The sequence below is a fragment of the Hypanus sabinus genome, chromosome 22 (genome assembly GCF_030144855.1).
Source record: "Hypanus sabinus isolate sHypSab1 chromosome 22, sHypSab1.hap1, whole genome shotgun sequence".
Taxonomy (NCBI): domain Eukaryota; kingdom Metazoa; phylum Chordata; class Chondrichthyes; order Myliobatiformes; family Dasyatidae; genus Hypanus; species Hypanus sabinus.
The window spans coordinates 23,116,892-23,129,602 of NC_082727.1; the positions used below are offsets into that span (position 1 = coordinate 23,116,892).

The following is a 12,711-nucleotide window of genomic DNA, read 5'->3' on the forward strand; positions in this document are numbered from 1 at the left end:
TGGAGGCACATAATAAAATATCCCGTAGTCGGCATGATTGCATCAAGGAAGACTTTGCCTGATAAATCTCTTAACAAGCAAGATAGACATAGGAGAACCAGTTGATATTGTGATCTTGGATTTTCAGAAGGCCTTTCAAGCCCATGGTATTACAGGAAAGATTCTAGCACGGATAAAGTAGTGACTGATTACCTGGAGGTAAAGAATGGGAATAAAGGGATCCCTTTTCTGGTTGGCTGCCGATGACTAGTGGTATTCCACATGGTCTGTGTTGGGACTAATATGTACTTTATGTCAATATGATGGAATGATGGCTTTGACGCAAAGTTTGCAAACAATATGAAGATAGGTAGGGAGTAGGTAGTTTTGAAGAAATAGAGAGGCTACAGAAGGACAGACAGATTAGGAGAATAAGCAAGGAAAAGGCAGATGGAATACAGTGTCAGGAGGTGTATGGTCATGCACTTCAGTGGAAGAAATGAAAGGGTTGACTATTTTCTAAATGGAAAGAAAATACAAAAAACTGAGGTGCAAAGGGACTTGGGAGTCCTTGTGCAGGATTCCCTAAAGGTTAATTTTCAAGTTGAGTCTGTGGTGTGGTGAGGAAGGCAAATGCAATGTTAGCTTTCAGTTCAAGAGGACTAGAATATAAAAGTAAGGATTTGGTGTTGAGACTTTATAAAGCACAGGTGAGACCTCACTTGCAGTGTTGTGAGCAGGGCTTGTTGGGCCCTTATCTTGGAAAGGATGTGCTGAAACTGGAGAGTGTGATTCCAGGATTGAATGGCTTGTCAAATGAAGAGCATTTGATGACACTGGGCCCATATTCAGTAGAATGCAGAATGATGGGTGACCTCATTGAAACCTATCAAACAATGTAAGGCCTTGATAGAGTGAATATGGAGAGGATGCTTCCTGCGTTGGGAGAGTACACTACCCAAGGATGCAGCCTCAGAATAGAGGGACATCCTTTTATAATGGAGATGAGGAGTAATTTCTTTTGCCAGTGAATGGCGTATCTGTGGAATTATTTGCCATAGGTCACTGTGGAGGACAAGCCTTTATGTACATTTAAGACAGAGTTTGATGGATTCTTGATTGATCAGGGCATGAAGGGATACAGTGTTTGGGGAGACAGGGGCTGAAAGGAAAATTGGATTAGCAACGATGAAATGGCAGAGCAGACTCAATGGGCAAAATGACCTGATTCTGCTCCTATATCTTATGGTCTATATCTCAGGGGTTCTGGTTTCCTCCCACATTCCGAAGATATGCACATTGATGAGTTATTTGGTGAATGTAAATTGCTGCCAGATAAAGGTACAAATACAATTGTTTATACCAGAAGTATGGCACCACTTGCTGGTTGGCCCCAGCACATCCTCGAACTATGTTGGTCGTTGCCACAAATGATGCATTTCAATGAATGCTTGCAACTGTATACATGTGATAAATGAAGCTGATCTTTAATCTTAGCTTTAAATCCAGAGCTTAAGCTTCTCCAGCTGGTGACTTTTTCAGCACCTGCTATCCAGGACAGAGGACGTTTCATTGGGTTCCCATACAGCACAACTCAGGTAATCAGAGAAGAGTTAGGCTGAAATGCCTGTTTCTGTGCTGTATAACTCTATTAAACTTACTGCATAGCTTCCCAGATCAAACATTTAAAATTTCCCGACTTATTTAAATCAAATAATTGTTTAAATTCCTTGAGCCTATTGGCTACATATTTTAAAAACTCATAATGCCTTAGTTTTCTGCACACTCTTCAAGCTGATGGAGACTTTTTGCCCCCATCCTATTTTAAACTTAACAGCTCTTTTCCCTTCCTCTTTTAAAACTCAAAATCAATGTGAATAAAGGAAAGGATCATGGAAGAGTGAAACTTAGTGCCAGGCAGCTGAGATTCTTGGAGGTAGATAGGAAAAAAAAAGTATTTGTGCAACATACAGAACCTTGAAAAAGTATTCAGCCCTCACATTTTGCTCTCATTTTCTAAACTGATAATACATTGAAGTAGGATTTTTTTAGTCTACAAAGCACAGTGCATCACATCATATTGAAAGAAATATTCCAAAACCCGTCAACAATTTATTAAGAAATAAAAACCAAAATTGAGGTTGAAAAAAATATTTTTCCCCTTTGTAATTACCACACTAATTTTCCACAGGTGTAATATGTATTACCTTACCAACTCACCCATTCTGTTTATGTAGAAAACTGAAGGATTACCTGTTTACAATGAATTCATAATACATAAGGTCCAACAGTACAGCAGATTTTCAACAGACCAAACCAAATGAAGACAAAAGAACGTTCAAGACAAGTCAAGGAAATTTCCTTTCATATGGTGTCAAATGTAGTCCACCATGAAAAAGTGGAAAAAATATGAAACCACAGCCACACCACCTATCTAAACTTAGTCGCCAGAGAAGAATGGCACTCATAAGAGAGGCTACTGTGAAATCAACGTCACTCTGAGTGAGCTGCAGAAGCCAGTGGCTGCAACTGAAGATGAAGGTCACAGTTCCACAATCTCTAAGACATTGCACAATAACCATATTTATGGAAGAGTGGCAAGGAAGAAGCCTTGGCTAAGAAAAAGAAAGCATAACCTTGCCCATAGAGTTTGCAAAGCAACACTTAGATGATACTGTAAATACGTGGAAGGTGGTTGTGTTGTCAGATGAGAATAAACTGGAACTTTCTTGTCTAAACACTAAGCAGCACACGTGGCATAGATCTAATAACTGAGCATCAGCCAGTAACGCCATCCCTACAGTAAAGTTTAGTGAAGGTAGCATCATGCTATGGGGATGTTTTTGAGCAGCAGGGACTGGAAATTTGGTCAGGATTGATGAGATGATGAATGCTGCTACATACAGAGATCTTGAATAAAAACCTGTTAGCTTAGCCTCTGACGGAAAGCTTAAAATGGGGAAGTTCATCTTTTAGCACGACAATGTCCCAAAGCACACGGCCAGAGCAACCATGGAGTGGTTTCAAATGAAAAAAAAAATTGATGTCATTGAGTGGCCCGGAGTCCTGACCTCTATCCTTAACCCAACTGAATATCTCTAACAAGACCTCAGGATTGCTGCCCACCACTCCCCAAATATCTTAGCAGAGCTTGAGCAATTTTGCAAGGAAATACGGGCAAATCTTGCTCCATCAGATTGTGCAAAGCTAATGGAGACTTATTCAAAAAGACTACTGGCTGTAATAGCTGCAAGACATGGTTCAACTAAGTACTGAGCAAGGGGCAATGAATGCTTTTTAAGTGCTGACATTTCAGTTTTGAATTTTTTGTTTTTCATGCTTTACAATTTTCTGTTTTGGGACTCTAAAAAACATGTGATTCATAGATAAAAATTCTCAATTAAATTGATGAAAATCCATGATTGTAAATACGCAGATTAAAATAGTTGGGGGCTGAATACTTTTACAAGGCACTGTGGACTCAGTGACCAAAGTCTATTTAATAATATAGGTGATAGAGGAGGGCATAGGTGCAAAACAGGAGAAAGGTTGCTTTGTGATGGACTGAATAGAGATTTTAAAAAACAATTCACAAGTTATTCAATTGAAGTTGTGAGAATAAACAGAAATGAATTCAAATGGCACCAGGATTACATAGGCATAAACATTTCAAATACAAGGAGAGAAAAAAACGGAACTGGTTCAATATTCATTGCTCTTGGGCAGGTGCTTTTTCTGAGTAGAAACCTTGATGGTGTGCTGTGAGGGTTTTGTATAGGAGAATACAAGTTAATGAAAAGCCTCCAATTTTGTTCACTCTCAAAGCAGCCTAGAGAGGAATTTTGTATGGTGGAGATCATAATCCATTTTCTGTAAGAGATAAATTGAGAGGGCTGGTGGAAAACCTGAAACTTGATAAATGAAAGTGTGGCTGAGAGAAGTAGGTTTTAAGACTGAAGAGATTAAAGGTGGCAAGACTGAATTTGGAGTATTGTGAGCAGTTTTGTCAGATCTGTGAAATGATGTGCTGGGTCATAAGAATAATCTGGGAATGAAAAATAATCTGGGAACATGAGGAGCATTTGATGGCTCAGGCCCTGTTCTCACTGGTGTTTAGTCAAATGGGGGGGGGGGGGGGGGGGTGGAATCTCATTGAAATCTATAGACTATTAAAAGACCTAGATAGAGTAAACATGGAGAGGAAGCTTCATGGAGAGTCTAGGACCAGATGGCACTAAAAGGGACTTGCCTTTTCAACAGATGCGGAGGAATTCACTGGGAAAGTGTGCAAAGCGATGGCAAATGCTGTTTAACTTGGATAAAGACAAAATGATGGATTTTAGGAAAGTAAATCTGGGCAGATCGAGCACAGTGAACGGCAGGGACGGGGAGAGTTATTGACCAAAGACACCTAGGGCTACTTGGTTCCCTGGAAGCAGTAACACATTTAGACAGGGTGGTGAAGGCATATGGCACTTGTCTTCATTGCATATTACAAGCTGAGACTTTCTTTTTTACAACTGTACATCAGTAAGGCCATGCTATAGTGTGCAGCTCTGTATATGTCTAACATGAGTTCTTTCCTGGAGTGTGACAACCAGTTATGATGAACTTGGGCAGAGTGAGGAGTAAGAGGAATAGAGGATCTGAGAATTTTGTTTTATCCAGAGGATGGCTGCAATCTGAGATGCACCATCTGAGAAGGTGGTGGAGACAGTTACTCTAACAATATTTTAAAAACTATCTGGATGTACACTCGAACCTCTAAGACATGAAAGGCCATAGACTAAATGCTGGCAATTGATACTTAATTGTTGCCATGGACAAGGTGAGGTGAAGGGCATATTCTGTGCTGTATGACTCTAAAACAGTATTAATTGGAGGATGGTGCTGGGTTTAAAAGCTCTAGTGCATATAATTGTGTGGATTTGAGCAGGATTAGTGAGTGTCATAATGATTTGTACATGGCTCTAATAACAGTAGCATAGCAGTTACTGCAACACTATTACAGCTCAGAATGTCAAGAGTTTGGAGTTACAGCGCCATCTATAATCAAGTTTGTATGTTCCTTCCCATGTGAGTATGGGTTGCCTCCCCATGCTGTGGTTTCCTCCCACAGCCCACAGACACACCACTTAATTGGTCATTATAAATTGTCCTGATTAGGCTAGGGTTAAATCAGTGGGTTGCTGGGCAGCATTGAACGAAGAGCCTGTTTCACGCTGTGTATCTAAATAAATTAATAAAATTCCTTAGCCAGAGTGTCGTAAATCCAAAGAATTCATTGCCACAGACAGCCATGGAGGCCAAGTAATTGTGTATACTTAAAATTAAGGTTGATAGGTTCTTGATTAGTAAGGTGGTCTAAGGTTACAGTGAAAAGGCAGGAAAACGGGCTGAGAGGGATAATGTGTCAGCCATGATGGAATGGCGGAACAGATATGGTTCCAATTGAGGGAACAGGCTTCAGAGGCCATCCTTTAGCAATTTACTCCATTTTATCGGCAATTTTTAAATCCTTAAAATTCTGCTCCTATGATTTATGGTGTACTGCTAAAGCCTGGTGGCTACTACCATTGAGCTTAATATGTTGAACAACTGAATGCCAGAAACAGTTCAGATCATATTCCTTTGATTTAGAAAAGTGCAGACTGGGATTTCATTCCCCATTCTATGAGATTGGGAGGTGAATAATAAAGATCACAGGGTAAAAAGTCTTTTTCCTAGGAAGGGATCCCTAAAAATATAAGGGCAACGGTTAGTGCATATTTGGAATGAACTGCCAGAAAGAGTGGTTGAAGCACATATTAACATTTAGATGAATGCACGGATATGAGAGATTTAAAAGCTATACGGTAATTGTGAACAGATGGAACTCACTAGCAGGGTAACACAGTCAACATGGTCAGATTAGGTCAAAAAAATTAGACTCTGGGCCTTCAGTGGGACTAAAATGAAAGACCATAAAATATACTAGGGCAACTGTGAGAATGAGATTCTATGTAGAACAGTTTAAATGATGAGTAAAGACTTTGGAGAGAATTGGGAAGTTTAGGTGTGCTCTGAGAGAAAGAGAAAGTCATCACTGGATTTACCACGATGATGCCAAGTAGCAATAATTCAACAAAAATACAAAACTCAGACAAAGCAATACACGGTGCTTACAGGACCAGTGAGATAGGAGATGGTTCCAGTCGAGGGAACAGGCTTCAGAGGCCAATCTTTAGCAATTTTCTCCACTTTATCAGCAATCTTTATGTCTTTAAAAAATGGATAGCATAGCTTATTAGGTTAGTAATCATTGCAAGAGGACTAGAATATAAAAAAAAGCAAGAATGCATTGCTGAGACTGCACTTGAGTTTCTGGCCCTTTAATGAGAAAAGGATGTGCTGGTATTGGAGGGGGGCAAAAGGTTCACGAGAATGATCCTAGAAATGAAAGGGTTAATGTATTTGGAGCATTCCTGTACACTATGGATTTTAGAAAAATGGGGATGGGGGGGTTTATTTGAAACTTACTGAATATTGAAAGGCCAAGATGGAGTGGATGTGGAGAAGATGTCTCCAATAATGGGGAGAGTCTGGGACCAGAAGGCACAGACTCAGAATAGGAACACATCCACTTAGAACAGAGATGAGGTAGAATTTCTTTAGCCAGTGGGTGACGAACCTAAGGAATTCATTGCCATAGGCTGCTGTAGAGATCAAGTCACTGAACATATTTAAAGTGGAGATTGATAGGTTATTGGTTAATAAAGGCGACAAATGTTACGGGTGAAAAGCAGGAGAACAGGTTTGAGAGGGATAATGAATCAGCCACCATCAAATAGTAGAACACTCAATGGGCAAATGGCCTAATTCTGCTTCTAGATTTTATGGTCCATACATTGTCACTCACTTTTCAGTTAGCTCCACTAATACAAGTATAAGCAATCTCAATCTCACTTCCAGTTTGGCAAGTATATTCTTTCTTCAATGTACAAAACTCCTTCACAGGTAATTGAGGTAATCTTTTCCTTACCACTACATATGAAAGGAAGCAGCATCAGGACAAAAAAACGCAGGTGTTAGTCTTTGAAAGCTCTGACCAAAACTGCTCCTTCAAGACTGGCACCGAACAGTGAGTTTTGACCTGTCACCTCCCAGAGTTGAGACCAAGTTGTAATTCACTGGCTGCCATTGTGATGTGACAACCATGGTCACACACGTTACCCTGGATTCGATTGTTAGAATGAGTGTCTATAGGTGTCACTCTGCTCTTCAAATGGGGTGATTACCTTTTTGATGAAATGGGCCACATATATTTAAGTGCTCTGATATTACCTTATTTTGTAAATGGATAGAACAAAAATTAGCCCATATAATGGTTCTATGGCACAGGAGGCCCTGTCAATAGATTGAGATTACTCCACATTGTCTGTGGGTAATAATTCAATTTTCAAATAAAAGCCTTTTTTCTCTCCAAACATTATCGGCAGTGATACTTAAGTTGACATGTTCCATCCAAACCTCCAACACACCCAGTATGAAGTTTGTACATCTATAACTATGAAAATGCAAGGTCATCCACTGATAAAAGGAATCAAACAGCAGATTATTATTTAAAATGAAAAATGACTTCATATGAGTTCAGAGGCTTTTGTTTGTGCAAAGCTGCTGAAAGCCTCACCCTGGATTTTTAAAAAATTAATTCCATCATGTTTTGAATGATTTCCCATCTTCCAATCTTAAAAAACCTCTCTGCATCTCAGGCTGCAAGTTCTATAAAATATTGATCATCTATCCCCTCAATGATAATTGACTACTTATTGCTTAATCTCATGATAAACACCAATTTGAAAATGCTCTTTCTTCTGTTCAAATCCTTCCATTGGTTCTTCCCATCCGACTACAGTAACTTCATCTGGCCTCGTAGCCCCGAAAGGCCTCTCCTACTTTGATTTTTTCTACATTTACCACTTCCTAGGTTCCATTACTGCTGTTGCACATTCAGCTACCTAGGCTTCAGCTCTGCAATTCCGTCACTCCACATCTCTGTTGCTCTGTCCTTTAAAAAAAATACAGGTCTCTGCAGTGAATCCAGTTCTGCTCTGATGGGATGCCTAGTACTTCTTTTGCAAACCACTATCATTAATCTTCTGCGAATTTTCGTGTTTCAGTATTGAAAAAGTCAAAGACTCTTACATAAAATATACATATTTACTATGACTTCTGTACTGTTGCCAAAGATATCAAACTGATAAATCTGGCAACTTACATGTAGCTCAATCACTTCTTTATTGTTTATACTGGTAGCAAAAAACTTCAGAGTCAAATAAATATACTGAATTTATTTCTTCTTCCTCGATCCTTTGTGAGTTGCTTTATTCGCAACTTGCGCAGCAGTGTCTCTACGACCTTGGACACCATAGCCATGACTTGCTAACCATTCCTCTTGAAGCTGCTGCAGTAATTCAGCTGTAAGGTGTCCTTCCTGGACCAGCCTTTCACTCAAGGAGTCACCAGCTCGCACAGGTGCATCTGTTTCAGAAGTCATGGGTCTGTAGCCTAGTGCTTTGGACCCCCGTAGCCGCCGGGATATACTGACATTATCCATATTTATTCTACGTTTTTCCCGTACTCCTCCATGATTAGAACCATCAGGCCCCACAGCAGCAGTAATAGAAACTGAATCGGATGCCCGGATCAGACGGGTGATGTTCTTTACTCCAATCTGTATGATAGTGTCTAGTTCAGCCTGAATATCCCGGACAAAATTCACATCTGGGAACATATCCATGAACCGATAACTGGAAAACAAAATAATGACCAGAGAAATTAACAAATCAAGACCAGGTTGAAATGTATTCAAATTCCAAATCACGCTGAAAAAGTTATCAACTAAGATTGTACCAACTGACTCTTCCTGTACAGTTTAGTGAAATTGCTAGAACAGCGTTTAAAAATCCCAAATCCAAAAGACCATAAGATATAGGAGCAGAAGCAGGCCGTTTGGCCCGTCGAGTCTGCTCCACCATTCAATCATGAGCTGATCCAATTCTTCCAGTCATCCCCAATCCCTGCCTTTTCCTCATACCCTTTGATTGCCTGGCTAATCAAGAATCTACCTATCTCTGCCTTAAATGCACCCAATGATTTGGCCTCCACAGCACCCGTGGCAACAAATTCCACAGATTTACCACCCACTGACTAAAGTAATTTCTCCACATCTCTGTTCTAAATGAACGTCCTTTAATCCTGAAGTCGTGCCCTCCTGTCCTGGACTCCCCTACCATGGTAAATAACTTTGCCATATCTAAACTGTTCAGGCCTTTTAACATTTGGAATGTTTCTATGAGATCCTCTCCTTATTCTCCTGAACTCCAGGGAATACAGCCCAAGAGCTGCCAGACATTCCTCATACGGTAACCCTTTCATTCCTGGAATAATTCTCATGAAACTTCTCTGAACCCTCTCCAGTGTCAGTATACCCCTTCTAAAATAAGGAGCCCAAAGTTGCACACCATATTCCAAGTGTGGTCTCACAGGTGCCTTTTAGCACCTCAACATTACATCCCTGTTCTTATACTCTATACTTCTAGAAATGAATGCCAACATTACATTTGGCTTCTTCATCACCAACTCAACCTGGAGGTTAACCTTTAGGGTATCCTGCACAAGGACTCCCAAGACCCTTTGCATCTCTCCCCATCTAAATAACAATTTTCCAGTATACTTCTTCCACAAAAGTGCATGGCCATACACTTTCCAACATTGTATTTCATTTGCCACTTCTTTGCCCATTCCCCTAAACTATCTAAGTCTCTCTGCAGGCTCTGTTTCCTCAAAACTACCCACTCCTCCACCTATCTTTGCATCATTGGCAAATTTAGCCACAAATCCATTAATCCTACAGTCCAAATCACTGAAAAGCAGCAGTTCCAACAGCAAACCCTGTGGAACTCCACTGGTAACCAGCAGCCAGAATAGGATCCCTTTATTCCCACTCTCTGCTTTCTTGTCCTGAATCATGGGAATTTTACAACTCCAGATGCGCTGGGCTGTCCGCACCGCTCTGTGCAGAGTCCCGCGATTAAGGGAGGTACATTCCCATACCAGGCAGTGATGCAGCCAGTGAGGATGCTCTCAATAAACAATGATGGTGGAAAAGTAAGCATCCAGGAAGAGGCACCTCCTCTAAAATCATTTAACTCCAACAACATTCGTGCAAAGCAACAATGCTAAAAATAAAGCAGTATTATTTACACACAGCAAAGCCAACTCCTCAAAGGATCTCAAACACACAGAAGAAAATCTTCACCAATTCATTTCACTCCAAATTAGTGCACAAAACCTTCCAGCTACAATGTTGAAGACGTATGCTTCATCTGCTCTGGCACAGCTAAAGCAGAGGCATCTACCAAGTATGACCACAAAGGCAGTTGTATTCTGTTCACAAACGGTAGTGAATTACATCCCATATTCTACTCCCAAAGTGTTGGAAGATGTCACCACTGTTGTCAAGTAGCATTTATTTATTAAAGCTTGTTTAGTGTTACTTATGAATATAACAGAACCAATGAAACTCAGATCGAATCACAGAATTGATCCAGACAACTGAGCTGAATTCTATCGGCAAGGTCACTAGTATTGGTAAGTCTGGCATCAAGGAGCCCTGGATGACATCGATGGAAGTCAAGGAGAAATCCCCCTACCACCTTGTATAAAAGAAGGTGATTGCATTAGAGCATTACTGGGGTTATTCCTCAAGGCAGTGTCCTGGGTCCAGTTATCTTTAGCTGTTTGTTTCTTTCGTGTGATCAGCTCTGATTTGGAATTTGATGATGATTACATCAATATTCAATTCCATTTGCAATGCCTCAGAAAATGATGCACTCAGTGTTTGCATCAGGAAAATATGAATAAACATTCAGCATGAGGAAAGTAACATTGTAGTGTCAGGAAATAATTACCTCTCCCTAATATTCATCAGCATTACCACTAATCAACCCATCAACATCCCAGAGAACTGGAGTGGAATCAAATGGGAATGAGAGGGCATTCCAAGCACTGTGGGGAGGGGATTTACAAAAGGGTAGATGACGACCAGAAAATTGATTAGACCAGCCATTGATAAAACTGTGACTGTAACAGCAGCTCAGAAACTTAAATAATTCACAACTCTGTTAAACTTTTCCACTATCTACAAGGCACTTAACACAATCTTCCCCATTCAAGCACCCAGGAAGTTCATTTCCATTTACAATAATGAAGCCCACTCGATGAGCACACAATAAAACTCCCCAAACATTTACTACTTCTAATGCTGTCACACCATTGCTGCAGTCAACATTGCCAGGACATCTTTAATGAGACACAACTGTGTCCAGAAGGTCACATGCAGTAGGCACATAGGAACTTCATCACCTGTGAGCTTCTCCCTCATGGCACCCCGTCACCTCTGCCTCAGACAGCTTCACTTCCATGAAAGACTAGATCTTTACCCAAACAACAAGCATCTTGATAAGTACAGCAGAGGTTCAAGAATCTGCTCAGGGGTAATAAGTACTGACCTCAACAGCAGACCAAATCCTGAAAACAAATACTTAAAAAACTCACCTTAACCAAAGGTAGAGATCCAACACATCGTGCACTGCCTCCAGATGTACAAGGTCTTTGATATTTTGTGGCGGCGTCAATGGCCAGTGAATGTGCCGGCACAACCAGTCAAATGTCAGCGGCTCATTCCTACTGAACTGTCGTGCGAACTGTAAAATTCATAAAGGCATAATGTGAAAAGTAACCACGATCACATCAGCAAATATCAAAGCAATGACATAATAACTATGCAATATTCTATGCTATTTGGATAATCAAATTTCTGTCACTCTCTAGACTGACAAACCATTTGGGTGAATATAGCTGTGTCCAAGTTGGTGGTTTTATTTAGTTATTACAAGTAGTTTGTCTTATGGTGAGCGACCGTGTCTTTTAGATAATAATGGATTTTACTAAGACCTAATCAATAAACTGTAATGACCCTTATATGTAGCCAGTTAATTTTTAAAACATTCAAGGCATTTCTTCATTGATTCAGTGCATACATACATATTATACACATAGCATTCATGATCTTATCACTTCAGAGCTCTACTACATTGCATGGTATCAGCCATTCCGTAATAATTTACAATAAGCGAGTATTCTAAAAAACATTAGGTATATTACTGTCGAATCTGGGTATTCACTGGCATTTTGATCGTCTCAGGACACCACTGGTTCACAGAGAATTATCAAGCTCTAGAAAAGTACAAAATCTGAACAGATCATCTATGTTTACAAACAAGAGAAAATCTGCAGATGCTGGAAACCCAAGCAACAAACACAAAATGTTGGAGGAAGTCAGCAGGCCAAGCAGCATCAATGGAAAAAAGCAGTTAACGTTTTGGGCCGAAACCCTTAGTCAGGACTGGGGGAGAAAAAGCTGAGGAGTAGATTTAAAAGGTTGGGGGGGGGGGGAGTGGAGAGGCAAAAACAGCAGGTGATAGGTGAAACTTGGGAGGGGGGGATGAAGCAGAGCTAGGAAATTGATAAGTGAAAGAGATAGAAGACCATGGAAGAAAGAAAAGAAGGTGGGGGGGGGGGGGAGGAAGGGGAAGGAAAGAGCACCAGAGGGAGGCAATGAGCAGGCAAGGGGGTATCTTTTGAAAGAAAGACTGTCTGCTATCTCAATTAGATTGTAAGATCAATTGC

At 40.4% G+C, this 12,711-nt stretch overlaps 2 protein-coding genes across 5 annotated transcripts in view; both read right to left on the reverse strand.

Annotated features, from left to right (window-relative positions):
• LOC132379435 (hexokinase HKDC1-like) overlaps nucleotides 1-8,034 on the reverse strand; it is a 139,577-nt gene extending 131,543 nt beyond the window's left edge. Inside the window, exon 1 of the mRNA XM_059947295.1 lies at nucleotides 6,145-8,034. The gene's annotated coding sequence lies outside the window, so the exon portion shown is untranslated. The remainder of the gene's footprint in view (nucleotides 1-6,144) is intronic.
• Nucleotides 8,035-8,237: 203 nt separating this feature from the next.
• The window catches only part of supv3l1 (SUV3-like helicase), a 45,838-nt gene continuing 41,364 nt past the window's right edge, over nucleotides 8,238-12,711 (reverse strand). For all 4 annotated transcript variants that reach the window (XM_059947299.1, XM_059947300.1, XM_059947301.1 and 1 more), the window contains 2 exons: nucleotides 11,578-11,726; nucleotides 8,238-8,768 (listed from right to left, as the gene is read on the reverse strand). In XM_059947299.1, the coding sequence (XP_059803282.1) occupies nucleotides 8,309-8,768; nucleotides 11,578-11,726 (609 nt within the window). In that variant the 3' untranslated portion in view covers nucleotides 8,238-8,308. The remainder of the gene's footprint in view (nucleotides 8,769-11,577; nucleotides 11,727-12,711) is intronic.